Source organism: Hirundo rustica, chromosome 6 (genome assembly GCF_015227805.2).
Source record: "Hirundo rustica isolate bHirRus1 chromosome 6, bHirRus1.pri.v3, whole genome shotgun sequence".
NCBI classification, from domain to species: Eukaryota; Metazoa; Chordata; class Aves; order Passeriformes; family Hirundinidae; genus Hirundo; species Hirundo rustica.
In genome coordinates, this window is record NC_053455.1 from 56,751,669 (window position 1) to 56,771,170 (window position 19,502).

The 19,502-nt window shown below is 39.1% G+C and overlaps 1 protein-coding gene across 3 annotated transcripts in view; it reads left to right on the forward strand.

The window, feature by feature from the left end:
- Nucleotides 1-19,502, forward strand: part of LOC120754597 (synaptotagmin-9) — a 67,959-nt gene that overhangs the window by 23,711 nt on the left and 24,746 nt on the right. For all 3 annotated transcript variants that reach the window (XM_040068374.1, XM_040068375.1, XM_040068376.1), the window contains exons 2-3: nt 6,660-7,011; nt 9,052-9,598. In XM_040068374.1, the coding sequence (XP_039924308.1) occupies nt 6,660-7,011; nt 9,052-9,598 (899 nt within the window). The remainder of the gene's footprint in view (nt 1-6,659; nt 7,012-9,051; nt 9,599-19,502) is intronic.

A 19,502-nucleotide genomic window follows, 5' to 3' on the forward strand; every position in this document is an offset into this window, starting at 1 on the left:
AAAAACTGTAGAACAATGTCATGTGTCAGCTAAGAAATTCGCATTAATGCAGACTAAATATATTAGAGATTTGGTGTGCAAACAGTAATAAATTCTTCTTAGAACAAGTTCACATACAATTTTTATTGTAATTAATCAACTGTCTAAGTATGAAGTGACCTTACTGGAATTAGAAACAAGACACTCTGCTTACATAACTTTTCTTTTTGATAAGCAAAACTTTCTTCTTGCAAAACAAAATAAGGTGTTATTTACTATGTTTTGAGTACTTTTTTCTTGTTATTTAATGTCCATGGACCATTTGCTTTAGGTTTTGTTGGTTTGTTGCGGTGTTTTGGGGTTTTTTTTCCTTAAAACTTTTGTTCTGTCATTTTATCTATTAAGTCATTTTAATTAATATAAAGTCATATTAACTATTAAGTCAATCTCATGTCAGTTTTGAGTTGTATCACAGCAATTCCTGCTAGAAAAATACTCTGCACAAACTAATCTCTTACTGCTTTTGCACTTGTTATTGTGAGTATTTTGAATGGCCATTTAATAATTCTGATTTCATATTGAAATTGTGCTGTGGCATTTATGTATATTTAAACTAATTGACAAGTACCTTGGTGAAGTCCTAGGATTGCATTTATGAGACTGAGTTAATGCTCAGCAATACCTGGAAGAAACATTAAACAAATTAGTAACTGAAGCAAAGCAGATGAAGTGAAAGCACACACTGATAAACTGGAATTTGTAACACATTTCAGGAATATAAAAGACCTGCAAGCCACTCAGAGGATTAGAACAGTGTCTTAACCAACACTAGAGCTTTAAATGCCCTAAAGCCTACCTAGAAGATGTAGAACACAAAACCAGGGAATTAAAAAAAAAAATCACTAAAAGCTAATAACAGCCTCAAATACCAGTGAGACCCAGCTACAAATACATTTTCAGAGCATGGAGAACGTTACTGCCATGTGAAGCCCCGATACTGTTCTCATTTACACCTGTTTTGTAGGTCCACATTCATAAATTTCAGGGTCAGACACAGTTAGAGCATGTATGTGTTAAAAAATGAATATAATTTGAGATTCATTCCCTTGGTTTTCAGCTGCCTTCCTTTAAAGAATTGCACTGAAAGTTTCTAAACAGAGTATTAAGGATAATTAACAGCATTTCGGCGAAGAATACATTAGCTGAGAATTATTCCTCCTCTGTCCCAGGAGTCTTTGCCAAGGGACAACTTCTGTCCTGAACAAGTGCCAGTTATGTTAATTAAGGAAAACTCATGAATCACAGAGGAAGCTACAGTGCAATACCAGGTTAAAACTGCTTCAGGTACTTGATCCTAAGAACACTTCTGCTCTGGAAAACTTAGGGTCTTAGACTTCTAGGTTAAAAAAGCCAACTCCAGTTGTTCTTGCAGTACAACTGCTGAGCTGAATGATGGCTACAAACCCTCCACAGATGTATTAGCACAAAAGAACAGCAATTCAGATTGTCAAAACCACAGCTAGGATTTATGCAAGAGGCACTGATGTTTTTCAAGAAACCGGACGTCTAAATATATTCCTTAAAATCTCCCCACAAACAATAAAAAACTAATGAAAGGAGGAATGGGTATTTTTTTCCCCCTCAGAAAATGACAGCTTGAAATTTCCACTGAATTTAGACATAAAAATCTTCACAAAGATTGATTGATCTGTCCCAAAATATCCCATGCTCTAGTAATATGATTATTCAGAGAAAAATTAAATTCATTATTTTATTTGAATGCCTTCTGAAATTTGTTGGGTATAAGTAGGGAAAGATTGCTTCTTTTGGACTAAAAATATGTATATTACAAGATTTTGAATTGCTAAGATTTGTTTCACCACTTGATAGTCAAACTTCACCCAATAGATCAACTGTGTATTACAGTAATTGCTGGAATATTGGAATAGTCATTTTAATAAAAACAGGAAAGTAAATCAGTAGAGAGAAGAAAGCTTGTTTTACTTTGATAAAAATGTGTGAAAGAACTCTCCCACTTAGGATTTCCAGTAAAATTCTTTCAGCTCCAAGTTAAACCAAATTACAGCCAGTTTGTTGGGAAGGGAGTTCATTTGGTAGAACACCAGTCACATCCAGGCAACCAGCAACTTGATTTGTCTAAATAATTACATTATTGGTCAGCAGTTCCTTTGATTAAATGTCCTCTCTGTGCCTGGATGGTGAGAAATTCCCAGTTCAGTTGGTTTTTATTTATCGTATGTTGGCTCTTATTTGAATCTCTTGGAGTCACACAAATCCATTTTAATTTGTGCTTCTTTACGCCATAACTCTGATTACATGTCTGGACACATAAACTGATCTACGTTATCTATTGACCTTCCCCACTGTTGGCTAGTTTGGATATTTTATTTTGCATAAAATCTAGCAATCCAAATTAACTTAATCAATACAAGAAGGAAAAAATAATATTTCAATCCTTGTTTCACATATGAAAAGACAAAGCCACCACATTTCTATATTTTGCTTGTCTAATTTTTTTGGTGAGATTTTTCAGCATCACAGTTATAGACAATAAAGCACAACCATTTATTCCAGAAAAAACACAAGTCACAGGCCTGCAATGTGGTACTGTCAGCATTTGAATGGAATCATCATCCATTTGTCTTCGGTCTTACATCCTCCCATACTGAGCAACACTCATGCAACATTTATGTAAAAGTTCAAGACAATTCCAGTTCTTCTAGAACAATCTATGATTTTATTCAAAGTCAATATAAAGGTTTATGTTCAGTGGATCTATAATAAAAGCCTTTGAAATATAAGTAGAACCATAATTTCATTTCCTGTTTTACTAGATAATTTACAAAATGCAGTTATATCTTACAACGTTACTGAAATTTTGGCTGTTGTGATTTAAATAATGTTACCCACTTAATATTTTATCCCTACCACAGTAAGATTATTCTATTAACCTACTTGGTGATTCTCAAACATTGGAATAGGTTGTCCACATAGGCTGGGGAGGTCTCCATCTTTGGAGAAATTTCACCTGGGCATATTCTGTGTGAGATGACCTTGCCTGGGCAGAGTGTTGAACTAAATGATCTGAAGGGTCCCTTGCCCAAAGGTTCTGTGATTCTCTTTAGTAGGAGAATCTGAAGAGTAAGATTATTTATATTCCTATCATACAATCTCTTCACATAAAAAGTGGGAATTTTCTTTTCTGTGTAACAGATCTGCTTAAAATGTAAGTAAAAAAATGTAAAAATATTCAGCATTCAGCAGTGACTAAACTGAGTCTTTTTGATTAAAGCATTGAGGGTTTTTTTATCTCAATGATTGTAATAAAATGTAACAGACAGAAAGGCCACATTCATGTCTCCAGTCTGTGGTAGCAACTGATGGTATGATCCATTTCACTTGCTATTTTTAACCTTGTGATTGCTACCAAAAACAAACAAACAAACAAACAACCCCCCCCAACCCTAAAACAACAACAACAACAAACCCAGGGGAAGGAAAAAAAAAACAAAACCCACAAACCCAGAAAAAATTATGCTGACAAGCATAGTCATTAAATAAGGTGGAAGTCAGTAAAGGGGATTGAAACATGGAGACCTGATCAAAAATTGATTATTACATCATAATATCTGTAAGACAATGCTGTAAGCAAGTTATTCAGAGAGCCTGTGTCCTTCCTGGAAACCATAGCTGAATTCCTGGATGTTGGAGCTGCATGAAGATAATGGCAGTGCCTCCTGAGTCCTTGAGTCCTCTAACAATGAAGTCACAGTCTCAACAGTCAAAGAATTAGAGGCAGCTATCAAGTCTCAAGAATGTTTAATCTGAGGCCACCCTGAAGGTCTGTCCTCTCGTTTTCTGTCCATCAAAAAGCCTCCTTTGCTAGTGGGGAACACTATAATCAATAATTGATAATCAATATCCAGGTATTCTGATGTGCTGGAATTTGGGAGCTCAGCTCTTCGTGCAGCCATGATGACAAAGGTAGAATTATGAAATTTTGACTTGGATTCATATCAAGATGCTTGGCTGGTGTCTTGGCATTCACAGAGCGAATTTAGAGGCAGCTGGATTTCTGAGGAACACTTTCTGTGCTGCAGATCTCATTTCTGTGAGGACAAAAAAGTGAAGACTTATCCCTCTCTCATTACAAAGCAGAGGAAATCACTGGTATCAGATGAGTACTGCTACCACAGGAGAATACAGATAAACAGGCTTAGAAAAACTGAGACATCTGGAAAGATGGAGTAAAAATTATACAGAAAATACAGTGTGTAACAGTACAAGCGGATAATAGGAAAGCAGCTCCGGGATGCAGCCAAAAATCTCTTCACATGGGACTGTGCTCACCTCAGCTATTCACAATGGATCTGCACTGTTGTTGAAAATTGCCAGCCAGGCATGCAAGATGTGAAAATTACTGTCTGATGAAAGGGAGAAGCTTAGAGCACTACCCTTTAGTCTACTGTCTTCCACAGAAATAAGACAGATACGTGATGGTCTCTTTTCTACCCACAGGAACAAAAATTTCATATAAAATCTTCTCCCTGACACAAAGGAGTCAGGAAGAGGTAAAACCAAGATGATGGATAAACACTCCCCTCTCATGCTGTGACCTGCACTGTTTACTGTCCAGCTTCTGCGCAAGCAAGCTGTGAGATAATGGTGTTACATATGTGTTATTAAAGCCCCCCCCAAAATTTCCAAATAATAATAAAAAAAGTTTATATTGCCCTCATGTGTTTTTCCTCCTGGTGTCTGTTCTCTAGAAAACTTCCTCTGCTAGAGTCATCTTCAGGGTAGGGTAGGGGACTGCTGGTCTACTTTTCAAATCGTTCCTCACCTTCATATTCACACACCCTTATCATTGGGCAGTCTTCTGTTCACGCCTTGTAATCTTCTGTTTGCTTTTGATATCTCCAAATTTCTCATTTCTTTCAACGCTGGGTCATTTACTTGAACCAGTTCTTTGAAAGAAATGGCCTTTTTGGAGACCTCTGATGTATTTCTTGCTTCTTCTCCAGGGAATCCAAGGCAATTTGCTTTATTCTAAAGGCCTTCTTTCACTTCTGCATCCTTGATCCTCAGCTTTTTAATCAATGAGGTTGTGCTCTGCCTCCACTGCCAGCTTTGTTTACCAATAAATATTCAAAAATTATCAAGAACTACCATTCTACTCGCTCCCAAACTCTCATTTATGCATTGGAGGAATTTCTTTAATTAATTTCAGCTCTGAAAAGCTCGTTGCTGTAATTCCAAGCAGCTGCTGTGCTGTCCCCACTGTTAATGAGCTTTGTCTTCATATGACTCGGAGAAGGACAGAAAGGGCCATGCTGGCTAAAATTGTTTGAAATTGGTTTGCAGCATGCAAAATAAACTGGACAGCTCCTGTGTGAAATGGATTGCAGTGTCACTCCCCCCACTGTGGAAATTTAATCTGTCTGGCTAGTGAGAATGAGACTCACAGCAGGGGCAGAAGGTATTGACTTTTCCACATTTTTCTTTTTTAAAATGTTATTTTTATTTTGGAATGGACTGGGGCTGTTTCATCTGAATTGTCATTCTTAAATAATTGTCTTAGTAGAAGCAGTTCATTTCAACCTTCTGCCATCCTTTGAGAATTCAGGCTAGCTGTTTGCGTAAAGAGATGCAGCCTGACATTCTGAACCTACACACAGTGTGAAAAATTGCTTTGATCAGCTTGTGTTTATAATTTAAGGCAGTAAAATAGAATCCTCACTAATTGTGTTTAAGGCATGATGTATTGTGTAATCCACAGAGAGATTCATTTCAAAAACACTGTAACCACAAAAACAGCTGTTCCACTGAGTCATTTTCCCAACGTACAACTTAAAGCAAAACAGAGCAAAACCCACTCCCAATTGTAACTTATTTGTGCTGATGGAGTAGGATAATGCTGGAAATGTGGGGAAAAACAACAGAAAACTCATCTCCACATTCCTTTTTCTATCAGAAATTTGTAAAAAGAAAAGAAAGAGCCTTTGGAGTTAAAAAAAACAGAAAAACCTTATTTTTGAAGAGATATTGGTATCCTAATTAAATTACGAGGAGCAAGCCATGCATTGATAGTCAAAAATAATTTGCAAAAATAGACATGAGTCTAAAATTAGATGGAATGGAATTAAAATAACAAACCACAATACATCAGTGAAATACCTAAAAAGTTAATGTCACAGAGGTGCTTGTGTGCATATTTTCATGGTGTTTAAGCCTAGTACAGGCTCTGGAAGAAAAGCTAGTAAGAACTAGTAAAACATTTGAGGAAACTGCACTACGTGAAATGAAAAAAATAAAGAAAAAAAGGATAAAATGTACTGAAGGCACAGCTCTTTCAACAATAGGAAGCTGGGTGATCAGGTGAATAACCCTTTTCACATTTAGAATGACCTTTCAATCCACCTTGCTTTTGGAGGGAAATTATAAACTAGGTTCAAGTCTTATACTGAACTCCAAACTTTTTCTTTCCCCTTGGTGGGAAAGAAATTAGAACTTTTAATAAGTTTGTATTTTATGACTGCTGCAGAGACCAGAATTTAATCTGCAATCCAGAGGTGTTTGTCCCCCATATTGGTGCTCTGGAGATGCCGAGCTCCAAAGAGCGCGGAGGCGTGACATGGATACTCTTCTCTCGTTGGCAGATATCTCCATCAGCTTGCTCTCCCTGGTTGTCACAGCCTGTGGCCTGGCTCTGTTCGGCGTGTCCCTGTTCGTGTCCTGGAAGCTGTGCTGGATCCCGTGGCGGGAGCGGGGCTTGCCCTTCGGGAACAAGGACAGCAAGCAGGAACCTCTGCACTACGCGGACACGGACACCAATGACCGTGACTACGGCGAGGATTACCTGGGACAGCCCGCTGCCTACCCCGAGGCCTCCATGAAGATCAGCCACACCTCCCCTGATCTCCCCTTGGACACGCAGGCGGGAGCCAAGGAGAACTGTGTGCCCAATGCGCGGATGCAGCGCCAGATCACTGAGCCCACCTCGTCTGCCCGGTCAGTAGCTCCAATCTCTCTCTGTTATTTATCAATACAGGTACAGCCCAAAAAGCACAGCACCCCAATCTAAAAAAAAATGTATCATCTTCTTGCCACATTCCTTTTAAAAAAAAGAAAATACACAAAAGTTATTCACTGAGGTGCACAAACCTCATAGGTTGAAGTGACAGCATCACAATCCTATTCCACTCTTCTCTCAACTGATGGCTTGTTGAGACCACCTAAAAACAGAGGCCAGACAAAATTAAGAGAATAAAAAGCAGTTATATTTATTGAAGGGCCTTCAGATGCATTTCGGGCAGACAAAGCCCCCCAGGAGCTACACCCCAAAAAATGGACAGTGGGTCATGGGTTTTCATACTTTTATAATTTTGGTCCATTTGCATATTGGGGATTAATCTTCCAATTACAGCTTCAAGTAATGAAGTCATTTAGCCCAAGTTTGCTCTCCCCCAAGTCAATTTTGTTCATATTTCTCGGGGCCTGAGGCAGTGAGGTGTCCTTGATTGCCAGGCCTGGAGAGGAATTGTTTTGTCTGACCAGAATGGAAGAACAGTGACTGACACTCTACATGGAGTTTGGAGTTGCACACTAAAGAATTGCAGGATTACAAACATATGAAAAATATAAAAGCTAAAACCCTAAGGCATCACAACTACTGTCTCATTGGTGCTTTTCCCTCAGGAGCTGGATAACACAGAGCCTGGCATCCCTTAAAAGCACCAAGACAGCCTAGATTTAGCTTGTAAAGCATATTCATTTGCACTTAGCACTGGTGCTGAACACTCAGTAACATCTCCTCAAAGATTTTTCCAAAGGAGAAAAGTAGGGCAAGCTAATGAAATCCTTACAAGAGTTAGAAATAGGATTAAAAAATTGTAGATTTTAGCTACAATCATGACTCTGGGGGGAAAAGTGACTGAACAAGAGTAAGTGAAGTCTCCAGGGGAACTGGAGAACCAGTAGATGAGGGAAGAGGAAAGGGGGAGGCTGAGAGTGTGTGCAGGGGCAGGTGGTAAAAGGATTGTGTTTCATACAGCAAGAATAAGGATCAGCATGTGAAGAGCCAGTAAATATCTGAGTCAAAGCAGATGCACTTCAGTTGGAGAAGGTAGAGCGCTAGCTCAGCTAGCCCAGTGGCTCTTTGCTAGCCTGTTCTTTTCTTTCCTCCACAGGATATTCTGCACCCCTCACTGCCATGAGGAGCTTAAGGGTTGATTTTTTTTTTTTTTCCCCCCTTTGGTGACATGATGGCATTTTATCCTAGAAATGACTAATGTAAAGCCATAAGATTATGTATTTATTATACAACAAGAGAAAAAAAAATTAGGGTAGCACATAAGAGGCTGTTCCTGCTTTAAGCATGGGTAAACAGATATTTACTAGGAATGAATGAACAATTATAGCAGAGGAACTATTACTGATTGCATTCAATATAAATAGCTTTGGATTAATCCTGCACTGACATTTTTCACATGCTCTTTCTGTGTTCAACCTGAGCTCCTGGTGCTCCAATACAATGAGTGACTGCTGCATATGAATAGGACAATAAAGTGGAACTCATAGAAGATTAGGGTTTTACCTAATCCAACTTTCACATCTCCCTACCTCAACAGGGATTGCAAATCTGATTTTTGTTACCATCCATGAAGGAGAAATTTCAGTCACAGCAAGTGTGAATTATTAAATTTCACTGGACCGAAGCTAAAAGCAACTTCTTATCCTCAGCTAATGAAAGTAAAGGAGATTTTCAGCGAAAGTACCACAGAGTCTATTACATCAGGTGTGAGAGAAAAAAGGAAAACAATTGTTGGGGTGGTCAACAAGCCATTTCAGCCCAGCTGGGGAAATGGGAACAGAAAATGATGTGGCATTAGCAGCCTGATGCTGAAGGTTAGCTCTCACAAAGGCTGGGTGTGGCGATTTATCCCTTTGTTAAAAACCTGAAGCCTGCATGCTGCGGAAACACGCCAAATGCGAGCAGGACCTTTGGTGTGTGTGCGCAGCCTGTTTCAACTCTTTCCTTTTCGTTTTAAGGCACAATTCACTCCGGAGACAGCTCAACCTGTCCAACCCTGACTTCAACATCCAGCAGGTTCAGAAGCAGGAGCAGCTGACGGGCATCGGCCGCATCAAGCCAGAGCTGTACAAGCAGAGGTCGCTGGACACGGACGACGGCCGCAGGAGCAACAGCAAGGCCTGTGGAAAACTCAACTTCATCCTCAAGTATGACTGTGATTTAGAGCAGCTGATAGTGAAGATTCACAAGGCCATCAACCTGCCGGCGAAGGACTTCTCTGGAACTTCGGATCCGTACGTGAAGATATATCTGCTCCCCGACAGGAAAACAAAACACCAGACTAAAGTGCATAGAAAGACCCTAAATCCAGTATTTGATGAAGTTTTTTTATTTACTGTCCCGTACAATGATCTCAACACGAGGAAACTCCATTTCTCTGTCTATGACTTTGACAGATTCTCCAGGCACGACTTGATTGGCCAAGTGGTAGTGGATAATTTTTTAGATTTGGCAGATTTTCCCAGGGAATGTAATATTTGGAAGGATATTGAATATGTCACCAATGTAAGTATTATATTTTTTCTTTTTGAATTTTTTTTGTTTCTGACTTTATTTCCCTAATCTGATTATAACTGAAATTGTCTGTTGAATTTGTGAAGGAAAATACTCTATTCTCTCTCTTTCTCAAGCTTTGACCTTAATCCGGGGAAATTGACAGTACATTTTCAGTCCTCATTTCTTGTTCTTTGGATGTATTAAAGAATGTTTTATGTAGGAGACAGTGGGTTTAGTCATTGCCCTGCTGATAAGGCAGAAATGCTGGAGAATGTTTTAATCCTACTTAATCTGAAATTTACTTAAGGAAATATTACTTTTCTTATTTTGCCTGTCTTCCTGTTTTGCATGACTTTTTTATATAACTTACAGCACACCAATCAGCTGGAACTGCAGATTCATCATTCTTTATGTAGTGATCTTCAGTTCTTCAAAAGACTAGTCTCATAAAGTCAGAAAACCCCAAAGCTATAGTCCAGCCAACTAGAGTTCAGACAATGCAGTTCCATCGAAGCAGTGAAACACACTGAATTACTTTAACTCTTTCTTACCATGGCTGTGTTCCCAGGGAAATGGGGAATGTATTTTAGAAGTCTGTATTTCAGTTACCCAAAGTCTTTGCTATCAATTTCTGTTCAGAAACCCAAACAGTGATCAGGTATAAAATCATGGAAATTACTTCCAAAAAAGAAGGAGCTTTCTGCTCAGAGCAGGAGCCAACCTCATTGTAATGCCACTAGAGATGAATCCCACGCATCCTCGGGAGAACAGACCTTCAGTGAGAATGATCCATTACAGAAATCCACAGGGACGAAGTCACCAGTGCCAAGTGTCAGTAAATATTTCATTTGCTATGTCAAACCATACTTCAGTGGAGTGCACATTTTAGAGTCAAATAAACCAGACATCATTAGCAGTAGGATCAAAGGGTAAGTTTGTTAGACCTCAGTTCAGGAAAACACTGAAGCATCTGCTTAGCTGAGGATGAGAAGTCATTGAAAAGTAAAGGATGTTCTGAGACCAGGAACTTGCCTGAATTCAAGCCCTCACCTTATACCTCTGTGGTCTGGTAACATGCCCATATTACAGACCAAATTGATTATTATTTTTTTTCTTGGAAACTTCTTTATGAAAATGGATATTTTCCTAGTTTTAAGGTGAATTTTCTGCACAATCCTGTTCCACATGAGGATGGAAGTGCAGCAGCAGCACAAGCAGTTCCTCACTCATGGTACAGGCAAGGGCACGGACACTTGGTGTCAGGGTGGATAAACCTGGCTTTTGTAGAAGTTGCTGCTTTTCAGCTGCAAGGGAAAAGAAAGGATGTGACAGAGCAGCTGACAGTCATTCCAAGTGAAAGGCTGCCTTCGTGCAGCATTAAGTGTCCAAAGATCAACTTCATTTTTTACAGTCAACTGAAAATTGAATGTGTACGCACGCTGGGTCTGCTTTGATATGAACAGGTCCTTTTCCCCTGCTTTAACTCGGGCAAAAGATTGGCTCTGGTATTTTCTTTTGAATCACTTCTTACAAATTTCAAAAGCCGTGCAGCGTATCATTTGTATTCAGATTTTCTGTAATATCTGAAATGAAATTCAGGACTGAAACATGAGTCATTTATTAATTCCTCCTGATACCAATTCTCCCTTGAAGTGTAACCCTGTTTATCCAAACAGAACACACGACCTGCCATCTAGACTTGTCACTGGCTTTCCAGCTAACAGAGGCCTTTTCAAAGCAAGTGACTCATGGTACATAGGAGACACATCCAATTTTGGGTAATGTGAGTTCTGAGATAAGAGTATCAGATAAATGAAAGTCTGGAGTACCCAGCTTACGAATTAACATTTCCAAAATTTCAGAGGTTAGAATTCATTCCATGAGGTTATGAGAAACACTCCATGCATCGTTTAAGAAACCAAGTTTCAGCCCATTTTCTTCTCTGTGTAGCTGAGATATCTCTGAGCCTGACAGCAGAAGTTGGATCCTGATCCAGGGCAACTCGGTGAGGCTGATGCAGTGAATACTCCTGTGCCTGCACTCCAGGCCAGCAGGCAGCATTAGGGAAACTCAGAAAGAAATTTTGGCAAAGCTTTGAGCCCCGTTGGGCAGTTTATGGCAGGAAACCAAAACTGTATCAACTGTAACAGGTTTTCAATAATTTATATTCTAACATAATCATGTTTCAAATAATAATTAGTAAGCAGAAAAATGCTGGGCAAAGTCACTGAAGGGAATTCACTTTATGTGGGTCAACAAAAAGTGCAAACAGGAAGGATAAGCCTAGGAAATGAATGGGAAAAAGGGAAGCTCCACACAAACTACACATGACAAGTTTGTCATTCTTCTGAAGAGTACAATTCATTTTAATTCCTTGTGCATCGTATTATGCTGCCTAACCAGCGAGCCCAAAGGCCTTTATTTTACATTCTCCATTTTATTACGTTCTAATCCAATTTGACACAGCAATATAAAAGAATGTATCAAATCCTTCTCTGCCCAGCAAAATGTCCTACTTCAAGTGAGCACTGCAGATTATGCCTGAAATGTCAGCTTTAGTGCAAACAATGCCATTAAACTGACCCATTATGCCATGTGCTTTCTTCTGTTTTCTAGTAACACTGGAAATTTTTTTTTATCCTAAACCAACAGTTTTCATTCTTTGGACTGTAATGTCTGTCACCATCCCAGAGTTTGAAATTATTTCATAACACAGACTCATGTCAGCATAAAAATTTTATACATGCTTAAAAGCAGTCTGGTGCCAAAGATGAATTTCCATTATCAAAATGACTGTTCTTCTAATCTGAGGTCCTCTGAGCATAAAATCTCTCTCCTGTAACACTGACACTTTTTTTCCAAGCAGAAAAAAAGCAGCAGTGGGCTGTTGAATGGTAGAAATAATTAAGTGGATCAACTTCAGCATGAGCATGAAATGAACTAGATAAGCTTTTTTTTGTTTGTTTTTTATCTACCAGTCAGATTACACTGGTTTCTGACTTATCAAGAAAAAAAGATACTTTTTATTTTTAGCCTGGGTTTCTCTTGTTGGTGTGTTTTGTTTAGTACCATTTAAAACATAATCAGGGTTTGGGGTGAGGTTTTTTGTTTGTATTTGTTCACAAATTGATGGCATGTTTGAAGAGAAAAAATGAGTGGTTGATATTTCCTTGGTTTCCATCTTCAGACTCAAATGGGATCAAGCAAAAACACATGGCTTTGTCACAAGATAAAAAGGAAAACCATGAACGGAGAAGGTGTCAGATATGAAACAGGAAGGTGTCAGATGGTCCATTTCGGATAAAGGAAAACCTGTTTCAGAAGGTGCCAAGTATCGTCTTGCATAACTTGCTGTGCCCCTAGAAAGGAAAATCCTTTGTCAAGAATTGCTTGTTAAACATCACCAGGCGGATGCAGGGCACAGAGAGCATTTCTGCCCACTGGAAATGCAGCTCTGGTTCATCCTGGCTCCTGGGATTCTCAGAGTGCTCAGCCACTGGCACTTGATAAGCAGGGGAACTTTCTAGAGAATAAGACTGGTCTCAGCTTAGGTGAGGGGGATCACTGGAGTAAGGAAATCATTTTAGCAGGCAAATTTGTGGCTTTGGTCTTAGAGTGTAATAGCTTCTGCCATGATGCTATGTTTTCAGTTGTCAAATATAGTTATTTTTAATATCTAGGCATGGAACAACAAAAACTGCTCATTTTTCTAAATGTTTAAGTTCATATATACACTTAAAAAAAAATCCTATTCCTAACACCTCATTGGCAGCTTTCTTTCATCTCAAAAAACCCCCAATAGATCAGGGTGCAAAAGGAAATGGAAATATAGGTAAGTATTTCTGAATCTAAGAGAGAAGAGAGTACAGAAACAAGACACTGGGTAATACAGGTAGAATTTGAGACTTTAAGGAATGTGTTTACTAAAACCCAAAAGAGAGTTATGGACTGTTCAAAGCTACGAAGAGTCATGAGCTGTATATCAAGTTGTTCACTTTGACGTTCAGAAAGAGCCAGCATTATGCCAGAAATTTCAAAGCCAAGAAATTGATTTCATCTGTTTATAAGAATCTTCAAGATCTGTTAGGGTCTGGGTCAAAAATGCAGCAGAGTACCAGATAATGCTCAATTCCTTTTGCACGGATTCAGGAAATTAAAGCATATTAAAAAAAAAAAAAAAAAAAAAAAAAAAAAAAAAAAAAAAAAAAAAAAAAAAAAAAAGATGCATGTTGAAATGCACGTTAGTGTTTTGACAAGGAGAGAGTTAAAAATTAGGGTGGTTATAGGTATTTGAAATTCTGTGTTCTAAAAATGCTAATTGTTCTCTGCTGTTGTTCTTGAGTTTGCCTGAGCAGGAAAGATATGAGAATTTGTCTTTTTAGGCATTTATGTTGTATAACTGAGATGCAACTGGAATCATAACATCACCAGAAGGAAGTTTCAAGTTCCCTGTTTCGGAGATGTTAATACCAGCCAGAGTATGTGTGGAAGAGAGATGAAAAGAGGCTAAATTTTTCAGTCAGTTGTTCATGGAAAGCATAATAATAGTATAAAATACTGAATTCTGACTGAACTGAAAAAAGCTTCTTCCAAGGCTGCATTGCTCAGGTCCATTCCTGCTAAGAGCTGTGAGCAGTTCAGCATCTGCCAAATGCACCTGAATAGGTGCAGGTCTTAAAGCTGAGGGCATAAACCCTCAAAATTCGAGGAAAATAAACATTCTTTGAAAGAAATAGGTAAACACTGCCCCTACAGAGGAACAGGCTTGGCCAGCAAGGACGTGACTTGCTCAGGGATGAGAGCAGGTCCAGGATCTGCAGATTCCTGGCACCAGCTTTAATCCACTCCGCTTGCACTGCTTATCTCCCTCGACAGTGTGCAGACTCTGGAGCTGGCAGGAAGTCAGCTAAGTCCACCTACTCCAGTTCTAAAAACTGTTTAGCTTGTCAAGATGTTTTAGCTAGTGTTTCTGAAATCCCTGTTCTGGCAACTTGCAGGGTTTGGAGAAGTGATGGCATTGAGCAAGAGCTCAGAGAAGCCTTTAAAATATTTACAATGGTTAACAAAATTTTTGAATTTGAAGAGGAACAGAAACAAACCAAGTCTCTGTTTATGAATTCAAATCCAACCCATCAATGTCAAGTTCCATATCTACTTTTTTTGTGTGTCAGTAAAAGGGAAACAAAAGTTGATTTTTTTTATTTATTTATTTTTTTTTTTTTTAAATACAGAAAACCTATCCTATATTAACCTGTTGTTCTATTTCTTTAGGCTTTGCCATCGGGGAAGCAACCACTTATGGTTTTGGAGATGTATCTATTTAATTGACTTGCAAATGCAAGTCTCTTTAGAAGAGACAGATTTGCAAACCCATGAATCTTCCCTGTTTTAAAACATGGCAAAAGCTTAGCAGCAACAACTATTTCATGGCTATTTTAAGGCAGTAATCACAAGGGATAAGATGCACTTTGTTTAATGAATTTGTTAAAAATTTAAAATTTAAAACAAAAAAAAAAAAACCACAATAAAACACCAAAACACAGTCAAACCTAGAAGTACTCAAAAAACCCAAAACCAGAGAGCACAATTGCCTTTGAGAGGCAGATCAATGGATATTCTTCTTCTCCTGAGTCACAAGGTCACCCTTTATTGCATGATTTTTTTCTGTCAATTCTCAATCAACTGTACAGAAAAAAGTGATAGTGTATGGGTAATGAATCAATTCATAGCCAAAAGATGCTGGAAAGTCATAGATCTTTATCCTTCCAATTCCTAAGGGTCACCAAAGTAAGGATGAAATAGAAATTAATTACGCTTCAGCATCATCACAACAGGTATAACACTCAGTGTACAGTAGAGAACAGCTGCAGCCAGTGTTTTTCTTTTTAAATATCTTTTAAACTACTATTTAAATGCATTAGTTTTCAAAACCGGACTTTTCCTTTTGTCTTTTGGGGTTTTTTTCTTTGTAAATTTAATTATTGTAATAATTACTTTGTAATTATTTGTCAGGAATGCCATACATTTAAATGATTAGAGGCCATCACTCAGCATGGCTAAACAAGGGACAGACACGGTTATGTACAATCACACAGGGTAGAGAGAAAATACTACCAGGTTTTCAGAAAGTTAGAGGCAGCACATGCCTAATTCTGCTGGAGCAACTGGGTAATGGTGATAATAATAAACAACAAAACTTGGGAAGAGTTGGGGTAAAGAAGAAGAGAGCCATGGTATGATATGGATTTTTTTTCTGTTGGTCTCACATCAGTGGTACAAGCACTGCAAGCTTGGCTCTAAAAAGAGTGCAGACTATTTCATGCAAGGGATTTCCCAACAGCCTTGTAATTCCACAGGAACTGCCAGAAAGAATCAGGATGGATCCTGTTCATATGCCATAATATCACTGAGGCTTCAGCTACCATTTACTGGGGGTTTGGGAGCAGTGTAAGGAAATAATAATTCAGAGCCTTGTGTCTGTGTGGATGCACCATGTGAAGTTTACAGAGCCCGGGAGTGTGGCCATCAGAATTTCCAAGGGAGCTTTTTCAGAATGGATATTTCTCTACAAAAAACCCCAAAAACATACATACAACCAACCAGCCAAACAAAATAAACTAAAGCAGTCAAAAGAATAATGTAGTAGAAATGGCATAATTCCAGTTAAAAAAAAAAAAAAATAATAGAAAATAAAGTGGTTCGAAGTTAGTATTTTGAGAAAATTGAAAATTCAAAATAAGATATTTTGATTTCTCATTTGGAATGTCCTTCTATGACTATATTCTAAAATATTTTGAAAGCAAATTGTTTCAAGTCAAGTGATAGGCATTCTGCTTTGAAATGGAAATTGCTCAAAATTCCTTATCAAATTAAAATGCTGCTTTCTAAACTGATACCTTTGAGATCAGTGCTGCATCTCCTTGAGTTCACCATGGTCCCTGTATCCCCTGTGTTTCCCTGGTACAACAGCCCCAGAACAGCAGTTAATGTATGAAGAATATTTTCCTCCACACATTAGCTGCATGCTGATAAAGGTCAGACACCATCCTAAATTCCTGCTTCCTTGTCAGTGGAAGTGTCTCTAAGTGTCCCTATTCCACACATTCCCCTTCTCCTTTCTTCTCACCCTCCTCTGCCAATCCCTTTTTTCCCCAGAAATCTTTCTCAAACAACGCTCTGGGAGAGAAGAAGCTCACAGCAGCACTGACTGCACATAAACCGAAGTCAAAATGTGATCCTGGTCAGCCAAGCCTGTCCTTCAATTATACTTTCCAAAATTGTCAGTGAGAGCTGCAAATACCAAAAAAAAAAAAAATCTAGCTCCAGTATTTTACAATTCACAGACAGCAATTCTTGAAGACAAGCAAAGAGCATTTGCACAGCACTAAGACTAAAATAGCTGTATTAAAGGGATCTTGGTTGTAACCATTCTGCACATAATTCAGGATTAGACTGTGCCATAGCCTTTTTTCTACAGGGTTATATAACTTTCAATTTAAACATGTATTTAGCCAAGCAGGGGAAAAAAGATCTCTTCAAACACACATTTAATTATTGAACAGTTTTGGGAATGCTTACTCTGTCCTTTTTTTTTTTTTTTTTTTTTTTTTTTTTTTTTTTTTTTTTTTTTTTTTTTTTTTAATCAGAGGTCACAAAAAGCATTTCAATAGCTTATGGATTTATCGAAATTTCTGCAAAATCCTACTCTCTAAATTAACTTTCAATATTTGGAGCCAAACTTGAAAGTATTCTTCCTTCTGAACATACTGTGCTCATGTGAAAAGCCTCAAGCCATTTTTAGCCTTTAATCCCCACTAGATATCACAGCCATCAGGCATCTTTCTCCACCAAACAGGGTGTTTCAGAGTTTTACAGTTCCCTCTCTCTGCAGTCTGTTTACCCAGTTCTCACATTACTTTCCCAGGGCCTTTTATTTAAGAGTAAGCAGACTTTTTCTGTTGCCATTTCCTTAGGGACTCACTGTAACTGTGCCCTGAACTCACAGCAGGTTATGCTGGGTTTTAGGGAAGGGAATAGCAGAGCTACTTGGGAAGCACCTTCAGCACACCATATCCCACAGGCTGGCATCCTAACACAAGCTGAAATGTGGATGCCCCAGGGTGCAGACCTGACTTCGTCTTCTCTAGAGACCCAGGGGAACAGGTAGAAGAGAAAGTGCCACTACACACCGTCTCTTTTCTCACCAAAAGGTCTGCCTGGCCCCCTTCAAAGTCTTCTTAGAGGATGTCACCTGTCTCACACTTTAACCCTTCCAGGCTCTGTAACAGAGGACAAAAATTCATTTTATAGAAGGGAGGAATTGGTGGATCATAGCTAGTGCTAGGGGGCATGAGATTAAATTATAGATCTTGCCAAAATTAAGATAAGGCTATATACCATTTGCTAAATAATGACATGAGGACTGTCTCCAGACCTCTCCACTGCCTTTGTAGAGGGAAAAATGAGAAGCTGCAGCTGAAGTGGGAGCTGACCAGTGGAGCTGACCACATTATTCCCACAGTATGAATCTATATATCTATATATCTTCTCTCACTTTTCTCCTCATCCAGGAAACTTTGAACTGCCATAAATTCCAGTAGAAACTCCAAAGGACACATAAACCCTTTTCCCTAAGATTTAGTGCAAGGTTATCTCTGCCGGCCAGAGCATGGTGCTGATAATGCCAAGATTGTGGGTTCAACCCCTGCAAGGGCTGCTCACTGAAGGGTTGGGCTGGATGATCCTTGTGGGCTCCTTCCAACTCAGCATATTCTGTCATGCTGTGAGAAGTGTAATTCCAGGTACTGTGCAGGTCCTGTTTGTCGCTGGGTGGGCTGTGGAGGTCGAGCTGTGTGGCAGCTTTTCTGTGTGCAGCCACAGCCCCTCGGAGCATGAGGGCTGCTGCCGAGGCTGTGCAGAGAACTCTGCTCAGGTCATTGCAGAAAGATCCATAGCTCTGCTCCTCCGTTCTTGCACTTTGTGAAAAATAAGCAGTCAGACCATCCAGGGGAAAAGAGTGGAAGGGCATCACTCTTTCATGCTAAGTGAGCTGGTTTTTTTTCTGAGAGCAGAACTAAAGAAACAATGGCAAAACTGAGCACCTGACTGAAAGCTTTTTCATCGAGATTTATCAGCCCCAAGTTTATGACATCTCTGCAGCAGTGAACTCCATTTTAACTCACAGTTTTGTTTCATTTCCTGTCATGTACGCTCATTTCTCTAAACATTCTGAATACATGTGTATCAGGAACAACACAAAAAGCGTGGTGTTTCCTGCAAAAAAATCCAGTGGGCCACGGCAACATCACTTTGTGCTTGCCTGGGAAAGATTAAATGACAGACACACAAATCTCTGAATTCTGTGCTGATTCTCACAAAGGCAATGCGTGCTCAGTGCTCACTCTAATCCTAAAGTCATGGATATTATGACTCCTGTAGCTAGTCTTGCTGAAGTTACTGGAAGTATTCACAGGATGAAAGAGGCAGAGAGGCTTCTGCAGTGTCTGAGCCTTCCTGTGGCTCCCTAACAGAGATTTAGAGTGAGCCTTTCACACCATGTACCCTGGAGAAGTGACAGGCTCAACTGATGGGAATGCATTAACAGTGTCTGTGCTGCCATGACATTTGAGATTTGTGTAGCTACATTCTCCTGGCCCTTCATTGCTTGATTAAACACCTTGCTCTATTTACTCAAGAAAACAGGAGTCACGAGCTGCCTCGTACCTTAGTGAGTGCTTAATCATTCACTACTCCCTTCACCAGGCAAACTTCAAATTAAAGCTACGTGCACCATCTGGAAGAAGATTCCCGACTAGTGATGGCATCTTGCTTGTGATGGGCAGGGAAGCAGAAAACAACTGACAACTGGAGGTTTCACAGTCGATTATATGAACTATTGGGGGAAAAAATCCAC